The sequence below is a fragment of the Osmerus mordax genome, chromosome 1 (assembly GCF_038355195.1).
Source record: "Osmerus mordax isolate fOsmMor3 chromosome 1, fOsmMor3.pri, whole genome shotgun sequence".
In the NCBI taxonomy this organism is placed as follows: domain Eukaryota; kingdom Metazoa; phylum Chordata; class Actinopteri; order Osmeriformes; family Osmeridae; genus Osmerus; species Osmerus mordax.
Window position 1 is genome coordinate 14,532,346 of NC_090050.1, and position 15,906 is coordinate 14,548,251.

Genomic DNA, 15,906 nt, shown 5'->3' on the forward strand with positions numbered 1-15,906 from the left:
GCAGGAAACATATGCACTTACAGTGGGTTGTGTAGAAGTATGACCACTTCTTTTCACAATGTTGTAGTGACTGGCTATGTGGAATTGATTACAAGGTGTAAAATAGACACTTGTTACACTGTTCAATTTGGAGCTGGAGAGAAGTATTCTCTTTTTCTCTCAAAAAACAAACTTCCCAAATCAGGTGCACTGCCTACAAGTGTTGAAAGACATGGAGAGAAAGGAGCAGCAGTCTCACACTGGAACCAAAGGTTTCTAAAGGCTCTAATGTGCTCTGTATGACAGACTGTTCTGGATCTCTCCTCAGAGGTCAACACCAGACATGACAGAGGCCATCAGCTAGGCCTAATCTGAAACATGACACACCGGAACTGGTGAAGTTGAACAAGTTTAGTAATGAGGCCTCTCCATTTGCAAAGCTTCCTCATCCAAATGCCCTGCATGATGAATTGTTCCTGTTTTCTAATTATCTGGGGACATAAGTGCCATGGCAGCCCCATGGAGAGCTGATTTATACCATATCCTTTCTCTCATTATCACAAACACCATCAGTCAAGGTCCTTCCCAGCATCACTACTATCTGACGAAACAGAGCACCTGTGATAAAGCACCTAGCTGCTATGCAGCTTCGCTCCCTCTAACCAAAATAACTCTCCAAACTGTTAGGCACAGTACCATTGGATGCGGGAAGCACATAGTGGGGAAACCAAGTTGTGATTGAGAAGCATTACAGAGAACCCCCGTAACCTAACTAAGAGTGGGACTGCACTTGCACTTTGTTTACCGGAACGTTTGAAAGGAAACCGCAAGCTAAGCAATGTACTTGCAGTACCAGGTGACCGACGCTGAATATGACACGTTACACAACACACCAGTGGAGGCAAAAGGAGCAAATTGTTAGCATGTGACACCTAAAGGTGAAGTCCATGACCTTCTCTGTTATTAAAATGTTAAACCCTTAAGACAAAGCCATAAACCCCACTTAATCTACTGTGTCCATCGTAATTGTACGCACACACATACACAAACAGAAAGAGAGAGACAGGGAGAGAGACTACAACACTCATGGAGTACACCAAAAACACCTGGATCCACACACACATCAACTACTGCACAGCCATAAAATAAAACCCACCAGCTGTTCATTAAAACTTGTGTTTAAGTAATTAGATTAATTAGGAATTTTTGGTTTTGTTTAACTGGCATATCCTTTCTCTAAGGGCCTTATATTTTTCCAGCTGTGAAACTTGGTTTACTGGCCTCTAGTTTCTTTTTATTCAGGTCAACTCTCAGTTCTTGTATCCATTGGCTAACTGTTAAGTATTTTTTTAGGAAGGAACTAAAAAAGAAAAAGGTACAGTACTGGCTTCACAAGTTGCTGTGACCTTGGACAAATACCTTATGGTATCAGCCTATGTATTCTGTCTGAACAGAATATGCTGTAATAACGTTAAAATTAATGAAGGTGTTTAGAAGACACTTAATAACCACCACAAACATGAAAAACAAACTTCAAAAATATGTTAAGACAGATGTAAAAGTTGGGCTCATCTGCTTGCTCTTGACTTAAAAATACTTTGAAGTATTCAGACAGAGCGGTGATATCACTGCACGTTGCAACCAGACTTGAGCTTTCACAGCCCTCTACCCCCACCTTGTGGCCATTTATCACATCCAGCTTGATCAGGCAAATATCTTCAAAAGGATTTTGAGGTATGTGCTCATTTTGATGTTCCAAAAACAAAATGTAGAATATGAACTACACAGCCAATACTACAAATTTGTGAAACTAAAGTATGTGTTGCTTTACTTGTCTGATTGCTTTATCCCAGCAGTGAGAATAGTTTTGTCTTAGCCACATCAACATGCTTTAGAAGATACATATCTTACACTTATATATATAACCACACTATAAAACAAAATGCATATAATACTTTATCAACTGTTTAAATAAAAACATTTATTAGCAGTCACAGGAGATACAAGAGACAATACAACACTTGTCTGAATACAAATTATTATTTACAAGTTCTGCATTATATGAATCTGTTTAGCATAAGACAAATTCAGAGGAAAATGTACTTCCAATAAAGCTCAACAAATATTACAGACTAGGAAGTAACAGCATTTAACCACTTAACACTTAAACCACTCAAAGCTCTAACTTGCAGTAGAAACACTGTCAGTGGCAGAGACTAGTGTGTAGATTATAGAAAGTTCAAAGCCAGCTTTCCATCTGGTGACAGAAGCAATATTATTCATAAGTAACCCCAGTGAGGTACAAAACATGAATGTAAAATGATCAACAGTATCCTTACCCACAGTACCAAAAAAGGTCAAAGAAAATGCTTGATCTGGGGGAAATAACTTACACAATCTAGATTTTGACAGCATAAATTGCACAATTAGAAATGATTGTCCTCAATGATAAGAATGGATGCCTGGTTAATTGGCAACCCAATGCATAATCACAATGTCTTCTACTCAGATTAGGAATTACAACACAGACACACTTCCAAGACAAAGTTTAGAGATGACAAGTCACTTCTCCATACTGTACATCCTTACATACTGGCAAGTCATTATTAGAAATGCCTTCTCCAATCATTAAAACTTGCACATTCTCTGATCATTTGACTGATCTTGCACAATGAAAGCAATATTCAGGAAGACAAACCAAAACATTCAAAAGGCACACACCAGTCATTAAGGGACTTCATGACATTCTTCCGAGATACTCTGAAGCCGTTGTGGATTGCAGTGGTGATGGAACCGGCACCCCCCTAACTAGACCTTCTGTGCATTTTCCATTATTGAAACACAAATGTATCAAATAATGACTGGTCCAGAGAGAGAGATGGTGAAACCAGGTCAAAAGCATACCAAAGAGTTTACATACATCTAAATACCAACACATTGTTATCCATGCTCTATAAAAAAAAAATCTAATTTGAAGGCACTTAAAAAAAGCTGAGGCATCAGGACTATGTCATTAATGAATAGCTTCTGGGCTACTGTACGACATATACGCGGGTAAGAATATGGTAGAAGTAGTGATATTGAGATTGTTTCATTTAATAACAGTCTTGTTTCAGGCATTGGAATGTGTCTATATTTGAAGCCTCAAATCCAAAAGGTAGGACAAAGACTTAGAGCACAACACATCTGAGCAGGCAGTAAGGAATGATGTGTAGATGTTTCACAACGTGAAGGTGTAGTTCACATTATGTCGTACAGCGAGATGGCGGTTGAAGTACTTATGGCAAGACTTTTATAGTGCTTTGGCAACACTGAATTGGGAATAGGAAAAAGAGAAAGGAAGGGCAGACAGATCAATGGAGAATGACGTCACCGAGGCAGCATGGAGGACTGACGACACTGACGTGAAGGCTGGAGCTAGACTGGGGACTTGGTTGGACTTTTAGCTCCTCCGGGACTTAGAGTGCTGGATTAGCCACTGGAGTGTGATATCTGAAGAGCAGAACATATATATTGAGGTATTAAAGTGTATTGCTTTTTTTCCTGAAACAGAAATAGTGACATAGATTACTTGGATAGGAAAACAGCTTTAAATTTCCTAACCTATGTTGTCTTGCTCTTTGCATGAGACTGAGTAACAACAGATCTCTCTGTCCTGAATGGAGGACAAGTTCCTGCAAAGACAGAAGAGTTAGTGCCTTAAAACCAATGCAAGTGGTCTGGTATAAATGAACCACAGAAGTTACATTTAAAATGACACTGACATTTGTCAATGCCACATGCCTATGCAATAAAGGCACTTAATTTAATTTTTGGTTAATGTGATTGCCCTCGTGATCCACATAACTAAACAGTGAGCTTCTGTCTCCATTGTACAATGTTCTCATTAAAAATTAAAATCCAGAATTGTATTTCCATGTGAGGGGAAAAAATGAAGATATTACATTTGTTTTATAAGCTGCTTCTCATCAAGAGCGTTCGAAAGATCTCTTTTATTGCCCAAAACTAGAACCTGTGGAAAAGGAGAAAGCCAAAAAGAGAAGTTTATCATTGTGGTGACTTAGAGCTCTCAGAACTATTTATACAAACTCCCGGTCAAAAATTTAAGAAAATATATCTAGACATTGAAGATATACCCAACACAGTTAATCTATAAGATTGGTATTACTGCTGTTTCTCTAGCATTAGGAAAACCATTTGACATGTTCTGCCATTCAGAATAAACTGGCATGTCCCACAGAAGTGTTGTCTTACTGGGATTCCTTGAAGTTGAGGTTTATCTAGTAGATTATGGAGTTCATTTTTTGAGGCTTCTATCTTTTCTGGGTCTGCAGCATCCACCATGTAACTGAAAATACAATCAGAACCAAATATCTTACTTACAATTTGCCCAACTGAAGGATGCTGATATTCATAAAAGTGTACCAAAAACAAGTCTTCAATAATTATTTTTCGAGGATCTGGTTTAACAGTCTGGAGTGTGCTTACACAATAGCATTGACTCCTCGACAGTATCGCTCCCACATGCTTCTGAACCGAGGCTGTCCACCAATGTCCCAAATCTAGACAGAGACAACACAGCAACACCAAGGTTATTGGGTTTCCTCACTAGAAGTACTGTATATACTGGTTGTAGTGACAACATTTCGGGTTTACATTTCCGTTGTTCATTTTGCCACTTATTCATGTGTGCAGGCTGAAAGGTTGTTCTGACTCATATCCGTGGCTAGCTTGCAATTTCTATCGTGCCTCTTAATCCACAGTTACTACTCACAAGACCCAGATGACTGACTTTAGATGTCTTTTATTTTCTTCTTCTTCACCAAAGAACAGAATCTCCACGCTTGCAGTAGTTGTAAATATACACAATGTCAAACTAAACTAATAATTGCAAAACTTCAATATTCGCTGACGGATGATGGTCAAAAAGCTGTATGCTTCCCAGCTACCCACATGTCTCTCTGATCTAGTCACACATTCTCATTCTCTAATCACTTACTCACATGTGCAGCACAGGATCTACATTATCCAATAGCAATTCACCATCAACATTTACCATTAATTACAGACTTTACATCATTAACTGTCAGATGTTCACTCAGAATAAATTCTTAATTAAATTAAATATTATAAATTAAATGTTCAAATGCAAATATTAACAAAGCATTTCCCTATGATTTGGCTCCTACACTGGTGTTGCTTCACTATTCTAAAGCATAGAAGTACAAGCATAGACATATGTACAAGAGATTGTGTGTTCCAATGCCTACCTTTATTGTCACGTTGCCTTTGGCAACCTTCCGCATGTTGAAACCAACGGTGGGAATCATGTCTTCATTGAACTGGCCTGACTAAGAAATAAAAGCAGGATAATGTATGTAAATGCTCTCTATAAATGCCATGTGTGTTACATGTACAGTATAATATATGGATGCACACAAACCCATTAAAAGTAAGTATAGGCCAGCTGATGTGATGGCTCAGATAGGACCAACAAATACTTTATTCATAGTACAATGCAGGTCACATCAAAATGCATTAGGTTACTAATTTAGTATTTCACAACTTTTAAGGCCTTCCAATTACTTTAAATTTACATTTAAAGAGCAGCTTTGTTCGAACACATTTCACCTGACCAAACCTACCTTGGCTAGCTACAAAACTGTTGACTCACTACTGAAATCAATTCAGGGCTGCTCTTCAACACAATCTACATTTTAATTGCTGTTAAGTCATTCACGGGATTGACAAAGTAATCACATACTGGGTATCTTGACAGACTTAAGACAAGTATTATGAGCAAACCTGCATAATTAGGCCACTAATGCTATTTCATGCTATACTGTCTAAAATGGTCAGAAGCAGTTTATTTGGTTGTTCAAATCTTTATTGCCAAATGGCTATGAACTTTCAGACATCTTTCCAAGTATGATAATTACATGTATGACGTAATGTAGCTAATTAACTGATTTGTCACCACAAGTAACTCCCATCTGGGCAAGGAAGATGGAAGCACACACAATACCGGTTAGCTAACACTTTGTTAGTGAATGTGCCAATTATATTTCTTTAATGTTTATGAAAGCAGTGTGTTGCCTGTGTGACTGCAAGCATGCACTAAAATCCAGACAAGTTGAAGACTTGCCAATGTTAGCTGTCTAGCAAGCTAGGTTGACGTTTACTAGCTACACTAATGTAGCTGACTTACTTACCGCTATCACGTTAACGAATGTGGTTTTTCCAGAATATTGTAGTCCTACTAATGTAAGTTCCATCTCCTCTTTCCAAAAAAGAGATTTGAACCATTCCAAAAGCCGATTAACAAACGCTAACATCTTGGGCGACACTGAAGTCAAGCTCAGTTGCTGCTTGTATCACAGTAGTGGGTTGTTGGTGTACTCCTGAACTCAGCTCCCCTCTCTTGCCTTGAAGTCCAGCCGTGTGCGCAGGAAGTACTTACGGCTTGCCATTCCAGTCACATGACCGTGGAGCCCAAAACACACATAAAGCTACAGAAGGATCAACAATGGTCATATTGTTTCCCCCCCAAAATGTAGTTTGATATTAATTATCATAGCACATAAATCATTAATTATCATTGATCATAGCATCAATAGACCCAAATAAACTACACATAATATCACATCAAGTCAGTTTATGCGGTTGAAGAAGTCTGTCACACAGGTAAGCAGATGATTTTAATTAACATTTATGAATGGATCACATGTCTGTAAATCTCCCTTTACATCACATACCAATGTGTATTATCAGAGCCACCAACACATCAGCTTTATGCATCAGTATGATGTACACTATAGTACTAAGAAGGTGAGAACCACCTGGAAGGTCAAGCAATTTAATCAGTCTTGTGGCAACCCTAAAAATGAACATACAAAATACAGTGTGAGAGAAATTCAATTGATAGTTATATTCTTAGTGATTCATTCATCAAGTACCCATAACACACCAAGATACAATGACAGTGATATACAAATTTGCAGAAGTTTCATTACCTGTGGTCTAATAACTGACGTGTAGTTATCAGGGAAGGCTGCACTCATTGTTGTTGTATATACTGTAATTCTGTGAAACGTGCACAATATGTCACACACATGATTTTCTAGAAACATGTATAGTGCTATAAGACCTGTACATGTATACAATGGTTGAATGCCATTGTATTACGCATTTCCCTACTAACTCATTTGAAAAGGCACATGCCTATTGACATAATTGCTGTGTATTGGCTCAGTGAAGTGAAAGCAGAATTTCTTCCGCAAGATCCCTAACTCAGCAAGACAGACAGACATGTGATTATCTATTCGAGAAAGGGGGACAAATACTAAAAGACAGTTATGGTATATTATCCAAACTTCCTTCTTACCCATTACATACTGGATACACAGACAAAACCTGTATAAACAAATAATTTAAGATTATTTTAAAACAATGGATATATATATATATATATTTCTTTTATACTGATCCTTATATATCATCTTCTGTCATACCTGAAAAAGTGTGTCTATGTTGATATTTTCTTGACCCGTGGCATTTAATGCTTTATTGGCAATATCTCTGGAAAAAGGAGGGTTAGTTTTATTCATTTTAATCAGTTTTAGCCAAATACAGTGCATGTGGATCCCTTGCAGTATATTTACAGCTGCTTCAAGTACCATGTTAAAGTACTTTCTTAGGCTGAAGTTACTTGAGTTACCTGAGTTTGATTAACTTACCTTCGATGATCCCTTGAGGGGGGTGGAAGCCAGTGGTCAAAGTTGGTTTCCACTCTGTACCATCTACAGTAGGACATTACATACTTAAGTATCCAATATTATTAGCCAGTAAATATTGGAATCTCAGTATAGATAACATGAGCAGACACACCCCTTAGACAGAAAGAATAAATCAATTACACATCAATACATCAAGTACTAAACAGGAAAGATATCTCATCCAAGGCGTACCGTCCATTTAAAGGATCCAAAGGCCAAATATCAGCTGGGCCTTGCCTGTCCCTGGTGATGACCACCCCTTCACCACCCCGAACACCAGCAACTATGTAGTAAACACCCGTGATAATAGGGATTTTGGACATTCGCATGACTGCATCCTGAAAGTCTGTTGCTTCCTCCAATGTCTAAGGCAGAGAATATGGTTAGGTCATGGATTTATTTTAGTATACATTGTGGATAGTAAAACAGTCCAGACAACCCTGTGATACCCACCTCTCTTACCAACCAGCTGACTGGAGATCTTTTTAACAGGAAAGCAGAAACCATGTTCTTCCACCACTCCCACCAATGCTCCTTACCTGATGTTGGAACACACAATGATGCCATGACATACATCAATTAATTACTGACACACTAAGTAGTCCACAGGAACTGTACTTAGTCTCCTTACCGCGCTGGTCTCCAGAGACTGTGAACTTGTTAGGACTTTGTCCAGTCCACAGACCAACATAACCCGCAAAAGACGTTCCTCGGTAAGCCACCTAAAGATGCATACAAAAAGCACTTGTAATGTACCATTCATTAACCCTTATTATATCAAATCACTAATCTTATTGAATTATACTGTGCTGAATGGATCTACTATATTGCTGTTTCTCTTTATATAATGCCACCTGTAAATCAATGAATATTTAGATTTTTCTCGTTGAAATCTCGACCTATGCTTGTTCTCGTTTTTAAAAGTGTTGCTTTTTGTCCACAGATGTGATGGTTGTGCTGTGTAACATACCTCTCCATTCTTTAGAAAGATAATGTTAATGGTTAGATTCCTGAGAACATCATGTGGGTAATCAAGATTCCTGCCATGGTACACATGACCACTTGTGTCCTGAGCCACAATACTAGTGCAGAATCTAGTCCAACACAAAATGAACATACCAAAACATGTAATTGACAGTTATTTGAGTTGTCCAGATGATTAGGATTCAAAGTAAACAGTTAGGGTTTTAGTATATTATAAATAAAATAATATAAAATATGATTGTATTCTAACAAATTCATATATATAAAAATGGAGGGGGGGGTTGAATTGTGTACATACGCAGATATTTCATAAGCAAAGTTGAGAATTATGATATCTGAAAGGGTTGCTCCGAAATGTGATGCCATTCCACGGATCTCTCCGGCGTATGGTGAAGGAATGTACTTGTCCAAAGCCACCACAACTGGAGCCAACGCTTGATGAACCCATTTTGGAACAGTAGAACTGTAAAAAAAACAAAACAAAGTCCAATCATTTCTAGGCCAACACGCTGAGTATATGTACTGTACATGTAATCAGAAATGCACAGAGCAGTATTAGGTAAACACATTTTTGAAGAAAGAAAATCAGTCATAGGCTATCTCTTAAGGAGCTTTTTAACTTTGTTCACGTCATGTAATCATTCTTATCATGCTATAATATAGAAAACTATTTTTTTACATGAATTACATGCTCAATAATTAATCATGAAGAAGTTAGAGCGAAAACTCAATCAGTACTTTCAGGAGTATAACAACCTGACATAACTAACATTAAGTGGAGCCAAAACTGAGAGTGAAACTGACACTTACTCAATAACCTCAGCAGCTGCTTTATTCAGTTCGGTCACGTCAAACACTTTCAATAGTGGCGCCCATCGCACTTCTGGGGGGTCATCCAAGCTAATGTTGACCACAGGTGGATAAAAGCATGAGGTACTTAACACTAGACTGAGGAGAAGCAGTGCACTAAACATCATTCCTACCGTCACTGCAAGAGTCAGACACGGGGTAGCCTTTAACAGTAATCATTTAACTTCCCTTTACGCAGCAACTTCCGTTGTTTTTGTGAAGGTAAAAAAAAGAAAAAGAAAACAGATCAGCTGATCAAGTCCGACCCAATTCTCTTGATCCATTTGCGTCCCAAACAAACTGTTATGCTACTTTATCAATTGATAGGTTGTTTTTAAATACGTTTTTGCTGCTCTTCTTTATAGACTATAATATATTTTCGGATGTAAAGAGGGAGGCGAACGTTGCAAAAAGGAACTGGGAAAAGGTGCATTGCACAAGACATTCAGTGTAGGAATGCTTTCGTTGAACTGAAATTGTCCCCTCAATATATCAGCTAGATATATCTACCAATATATGAACTTTACAAAATGAATTATTTTGAAACGACCTTCGTTATTTATTGTGTCTGTCTGCAATGCAACACTCGATAAACAAAATGTATTTGTTGACTATATTTACACTGTTACAATGTTTCGAAGCCAACGAAAACAATGTAGCCTAATTTACATTTAGTCATTCAGCAGACGCTCTTATCCAGAGCGACTTACAGTAAGTACAGGGACATTCCCCCGAGGCAAGTAGGGTGAAGTGCCTTTCCCAAGGACACAACGTCTGTTTGCATGACCGGGAATCGAACAGGCAACCTTCGGATTACTAGCCCGATTCCCTCACCGCTCAGCCACCTGACTCCCTTTAATTGTGTTCAAGCACTGACAACTATGATGGGGTCTTTAGAAATCCACCCATTGAAACCCCACATACCAGGCAGCCATCAAAACTGTAAAGAAAATGACCAGCCAATGGGTTATATCACAGCAGACACAATATTTAGCCTGACTAGCTGTTTTAACTGGGTGATTTACTCAAGTTGGAAAAACACTTCTGAGTGGAATGATTGATGCCTAAATTCAAGACAGTGAGTCAATCAGAGTTGAGCAGACTATTTAACAATCCAGCTCTCTGGTTAATCACAAAATCACTCATTTTGGACAAGTTCAGATGGGTTCCTGTTGATGTTGTCTTCTTTGGTCAGGTATTTAGGTTGTATTTATCCAGGGACAATTTGCTTCTGGTGATCCCTATTTTCCCATTTGAAGCTATGAGGAGGCTTCTTCAAATGGACATGAGCCAGAAAGATTCAGAAGAGACTAAACCATGCAACTGCAATCATGCTGTAACATATGGAAAGGATGCTTTAGAGAGGGCGTGACTCTAGGGAGGAAAGCCCACAACTCTTTAACATGGCCTCCTCCTGCCCTGCTTTACTTCACCTCTTTAAAATGGCCTTGACCCTTGTCCTGCTCTTCAACCTCAAGACAACCATGGTCCCCTGTTCTGCAATGCTCCACCTCCTCAGGGCAGCCATGGTCCTTCGCTCTATCACCTTGGTAGAGTTAGTAGGTGATGATTTTAAATTACAGTTGGGGGCTTAACGTAAGATAAAGTGTTCAATAAATTGAGACAATCTATTTTACCAACTAAACAATAATTTTCCCACAAGGTGGCGCTCACATGTCATAAACTTTGAACATTTCTAGGGACAATTACACTTCAATTTAAATGTTAATGTTTTCTTTCTTTAAAATCATTTGGTTGTCTACAATATAAAATTCTACTCAACATCCATCCACTGTGGTGCACTATATGAAACGGAAATGCTTTCTGCTGCTCAAAGTGGTTAAATAGTGAACCTACTGCATTCACTTGTGATATACTGTATGTTAGCAGTATATGTTGAAACGTGAAGAGGCCTATACAAGCTATATCTATAAACAATCCCCAAAATAGAAAATTCAAAAATAAATCTGTGCAAAAAGTAATCTCTAAAAGCTACATTTAAATCATTTAGACAAATGCAGGCCAAGAAGGACGATTACAAAAGCATACAATCTATGTAATAAGTTGATGTATGGTACAAATAATATGAAATTATAAATATGTGTATAAAAATATGATCTGTATGTCTGTAAAACGACTGCAATACGATGCAACATGTTTAAAGTTTTTTTTTCCAGGACTCAAATTCAAAGCATGTGTCAAATGTGTGTTTTAAAAAATGATTTACTGTCTTGAAATCCCTGACACCCTCTTCATTTAGGGGCCACTGCTGCTTTATGGGTTGTGTAAGCGTTGACGTAATGACGTGTTGTTATGAGGACAAGTCAGGTGTCCTGGCCTTGGCACATCATTTGCTAAAGCTGTATAGCACAAAAAAACAAGCACATCATTTCCACTGGAAAAAACAACTTTTACAACTGTGAATGTATCAATACTTTATTGACAAAATATGTACAACAAGCAACCTTCTGTTAGGTCCCACAATAAAAATCCCAAGTACCTCGTCCTATATAAAACTACTTTGTTTCAAACATTACATTCACTTTCCTTGCTTTGCCATCAATAATTATTACAAATACATACATTTAAACATCTGTCATCATTGTTTCTGCTTTAAACTAGTAAAGGCAACAGGATGAACTACGATCAGGCTTAATTTGAACAGAAATGATTAAAAAGCATGATGCACATCAGGTCTAGCACACTCCTATGTACACGTTCTCTTGGCATACAGCAAAGGACCATCTAAAACTCCCTCTTGTTGCAATGCAAATACACTCAGTGGGTCATGTATCAAAAATAAAGATGTACAAGTCGTAAACAAAATAATTACAAGTCACAGGAACTCAAAAGTACTTGCTCAACACGGAAACAAGTCACAAACTCAAATCTATTGAGGTGACACCACCCTGACTGCTAAAACAAGATTTGTGGAGTCTATTAAGCTGCCAGGTTGGTAGGTAAAGGAGTAATGGATTTTATGTCAACTCTGGTCAACGTAAACCGGACACTTATTTGGTTGCATACTAGTCTAAAGGACAGTCTCTTGCAGATTTAGGAGCTACAGATGCAGAAAATATAGGTCTTTTTAGTCACAGGTCTACAGCAACAGCAACTTAAGCAGCATCTAAAGGGTTTCATTTAGTCTTTACATTCATTACAGACAGGTGTGTGTGCAAAGGGCAGGTCCTAATGGTGGCTTTCTGTGCCTCACATTCTGTGTTGATCTCTGACATTCAGCACACAAAAGCCCTCCCCAGTTAAATTCCACCCTCAATCACTGATATCCAGTATGTATATATATATATTAAAAAAACTTTTGAGTATTGACCAATTTGACCGAACAGTGTTTCAGAACTGTGCGATAGGTCATCTGTGACCTTCCATACGGACAGGACGAAAGGGTTGACATGTTCTCCTCACAATGTACTCTCAGTGTATGTGAGCTGACAATGGAGGATGGTGAACACGGGGTTTTTGTGTGTGAGTAGCCGTATCTTCTCACAGGGAGAACGCGGCTGTGGGAACTCAAGAGCTGCCGAGGAAGGAAATATTCTGCTGCTCTTCTCTTCTGCTCTTCTCTCAACACCAAACATTTACAGGTCAGGGTGTGAACACTAATGTTCCTCACTCTTTGGTTTCCAGGTTCAAAGGCGGGACTTGCTTTAAAGCTTGGAGAAGGGCTGGTGAGTCCATGGGGGTATGGTGGGGAACTGGTGAGCTTTCCCTTGAAGATACAAACAAGGATTGGGGTAGCTTTTCCGGAGACATGCTGGCAGCGGATCTACTCATACCTGGGTACATGATAGACATACCCCCAGGGTACCAGCACTTCTCCAGAATGGGCAGGTAAGCTGCAGCAGCCGCAGCTGAAGGGGGTAGGAGGTAGAAGGGCATGCAGACTTGGGGTTGGTGGGGGGAGAAGTTCATGTATTTGCCATGGTTACCAGCCCCATGCCCAGAGAAGGACTCATCCTCTGAGGAGTCTGATCTTAACCTTTTGGCCTGGGGTTCATCACCCTCCTGCTTGATGGCACCTGCCATCCTGTCTGCAAGACCGTACTTGAGCTCCGCCTCTTTGCTATAGTAACTGGCGTGCTGGGCTTTGGGGTCCCGCTTCTCATGCTCCCCTCCATAGCCACTGTCAGTGTCTGTGTCACTGCCACTCTGCTCCCCAGTGCCGTGGGGGTAAGTCCTTTGAATGACTGGCACACAGTTCCTGGCATGACCCTCAGAGGCCTTAGGGGGTGGCCCAGTAGGCTTCTCCAACTTCTCCGAAAGGTTGTGGGCAGGCTCCTCGACACGTGGGTTGGCTGGACACTGCAGCACTTCGGATGCTACCTTGTGGATGTGGCTGATCATATGGGAGGGGGTCAGGTCTCTGTTGCTCTCCTGTGTGGCAAGATACTGAAGGACCTCCTTGGCACATACATGAAAGCCTGTGCGGAACATCTCCTCACTGCTCTCTGAGCTAACACTGCTCTGTTCGTCTGCAATGATACAAAGGAGATTGTGTTCAGTTAAACAGTGGCTATTATTGGATTTATTTACACTATAATAATAATTTGAATTTATGGCTGTTATGGCTTAGTCTACTGATAATAAACATGCAATACAATACAATGACAAGGCATGGACTATGAAATGGGGGGAGGGGGGGTGGTTCTGTGTGCATAAAAACGTGAAAATCATAGTATGAAACTCACTAATTTGCATGCCATTCTGCAATGCGATGATTTTCTGTTGCTGCTGTTCCAGGAGACTGCCCAGAGTCTTAACATGCTTGAGGGTGAGTTCCAACACCACAGCTTTCTCCAAATGCCCCAGAGTCTAAAACAGGAAGACCTCTGATAAGCATGTTGATCTTTATTATGTAACATGTGCAGCAGCTGAACAGGGGACAAGCCTCATGGCACGCCAAGAAAACCAGACCAACAACATACACCAACAATTAAATAAAATGCCTACTGTATAACAGTTTGAATAAAATCTGAAAATATAACAGGTCCGAAAAGTTTTTTTTATTTTTTTAGAAGACATTGTTAATTTAACAAACTTTACCAGCCATATGTATGGTTGGCTGTTAAACAAACTAACAAGCAGGTGGCGCGTAAGACCCTTTCAATATTACTGTACCATATTTTATATTAGACATAAATACTCACTGTGAGTTTCAGATGTTCAGGCAATAAATCCTTCAACTGGGCGATGCATTCGTTGATTCTGTCGCGTCTTTTCTTTTCGATTAGCCGGTGAGGTAACTTGTAAGTCTCCTGAGGGATAAATAAACATATTAGTGTGTAATAAACGACACCACCCAAAAAAAAATTAAATGAAAAAAGCAATTCTTTAAACTTTTAATGATGTATCCAAGGGACCATTTAATAATGATGGAAAAAATAATTTAAAAAATACACCGTACCTTACTGTCATCTCGGCGCTTTATGCCCCTTCTGGATTTGAACATGTACATAGAGAAATCCACTCTGTAGATAAAGTAAAACATTTAGATAAGATAAAATGAAACATTTCGCCATGCAGAAGTAAGTTTCTCTAAAGCCATACAATGTTTTTATTTATTGCTTATGTCAACTTACCCTTGGTTGTCAGCTATGTCAAAAGACGGGTGTTTTGCCATACAAGGAGGAGGTTGCGCACTTGTAATCCTCTCCATTCAGCCTCTTTTTGAATTCAGAAAGAAATTCCGTGAAATGCAATCTTGAAAATAGGTTTCTATTTGTATATAGTTGTGCGGAAATATTCAGCTGCAGTTGTCCTCTGAATGTAGATTTCTTTCATAAATGTTCTTGCTTTCTTTTTTCTTTAGGTAGGTTGAATGTTATTCTCTCAGTCCAGTCGAATATAGTAGGCTGTTATTCTCTCAGTCCAGTCGAATATAGTGTTGTCAGCAAGCGATCCAAGAACTGCAGTGGGTTGGTAGCTCCACTGCCGAGTAAATGTGTGTGAGAGGGGTGGAATTGTCTACGTGTTAAATAAACCCTGTGACTACAGACACGTCTCTCAGTTGGAGACTGACCTACCTCCGTCACTTGAGCCTCACGTGTTGAACGGTGCTTCCAACCCGAGTACAACCCATTTTCTGTGTGGCTGAGGAGGATCTGCACGAGAATGGCCCTCCCTCTCTAACGGACTGTGTCCCGTGTACCACCATGCTCCAGCTACAAGCACTTAAAAGAACTCTAGCCGGAACGTGCACGTCCACCATGTTTACGAGTCAGAAAATAGAGCTGGATTACTATTCACATGTTGCATGATAGTTTCTTGACACAAAAATACGACCTCTTCGATTTGCTTCCAT

At 39.3% G+C, this 15,906-nt stretch overlaps 3 protein-coding genes across 3 annotated transcripts; all 3 read right to left on the minus strand.

Moving 5' to 3' along the window:
- Positions 1-3,291: 3,291 nt before the first annotated feature.
- Positions 3,292-6,447, minus strand: arl8bb (ADP-ribosylation factor-like 8Bb). Its single transcript, XM_067237558.1, has 7 exons — positions 6,192-6,447; positions 5,250-5,330; positions 4,468-4,541; positions 4,234-4,327; positions 3,924-3,991; positions 3,583-3,653; positions 3,292-3,471 (listed from the first exon to the last, which is right to left on the minus strand). The coding sequence occupies exons 1-7, from the start codon at positions 6,312-6,314 to the stop codon at positions 3,422-3,424; spliced, it is 561 nt and encodes a 186-aa protein (XP_067093659.1). The 5' UTR covers positions 6,315-6,447; the 3' UTR covers positions 3,292-3,421.
- Positions 6,448-6,664: 217 nt separating this feature from the next.
- On the minus strand, positions 6,665-9,757 carry LOC136944010 (N-acylethanolamine-hydrolyzing acid amidase-like). The gene is made up of 11 exons (XM_067237546.1): positions 9,549-9,757; positions 9,037-9,201; positions 8,725-8,848; positions 8,386-8,476; positions 8,208-8,293; positions 7,947-8,119; positions 7,716-7,778; positions 7,491-7,557; positions 7,364-7,392; positions 6,993-7,062; positions 6,665-6,856 (listed from the first exon to the last, which is right to left on the minus strand). The coding sequence occupies exons 1-11, from the start codon at positions 9,713-9,715 to the stop codon at positions 6,836-6,838; spliced, it is 1,056 nt and encodes a 351-aa protein (XP_067093647.1). The 5' UTR covers positions 9,716-9,757; the 3' UTR covers positions 6,665-6,835.
- A 2,252-nt stretch (positions 9,758-12,009) lies between these two features.
- On the minus strand, positions 12,010-15,570 carry bhlhe40 (basic helix-loop-helix family, member e40). The gene is made up of 5 exons (XM_067239406.1): positions 15,185-15,570; positions 15,010-15,073; positions 14,753-14,860; positions 14,294-14,417; positions 12,010-14,077 (listed from the first exon to the last, which is right to left on the minus strand). Exons 1-5 carry the CDS (start codon positions 15,259-15,261, stop codon positions 13,215-13,217), a joined length of 1,236 nt encoding a protein of 411 aa, XP_067095507.1. The 5' UTR covers positions 15,262-15,570; the 3' UTR covers positions 12,010-13,214.
- Positions 15,571-15,906: the final 336 nt, after the last annotated feature.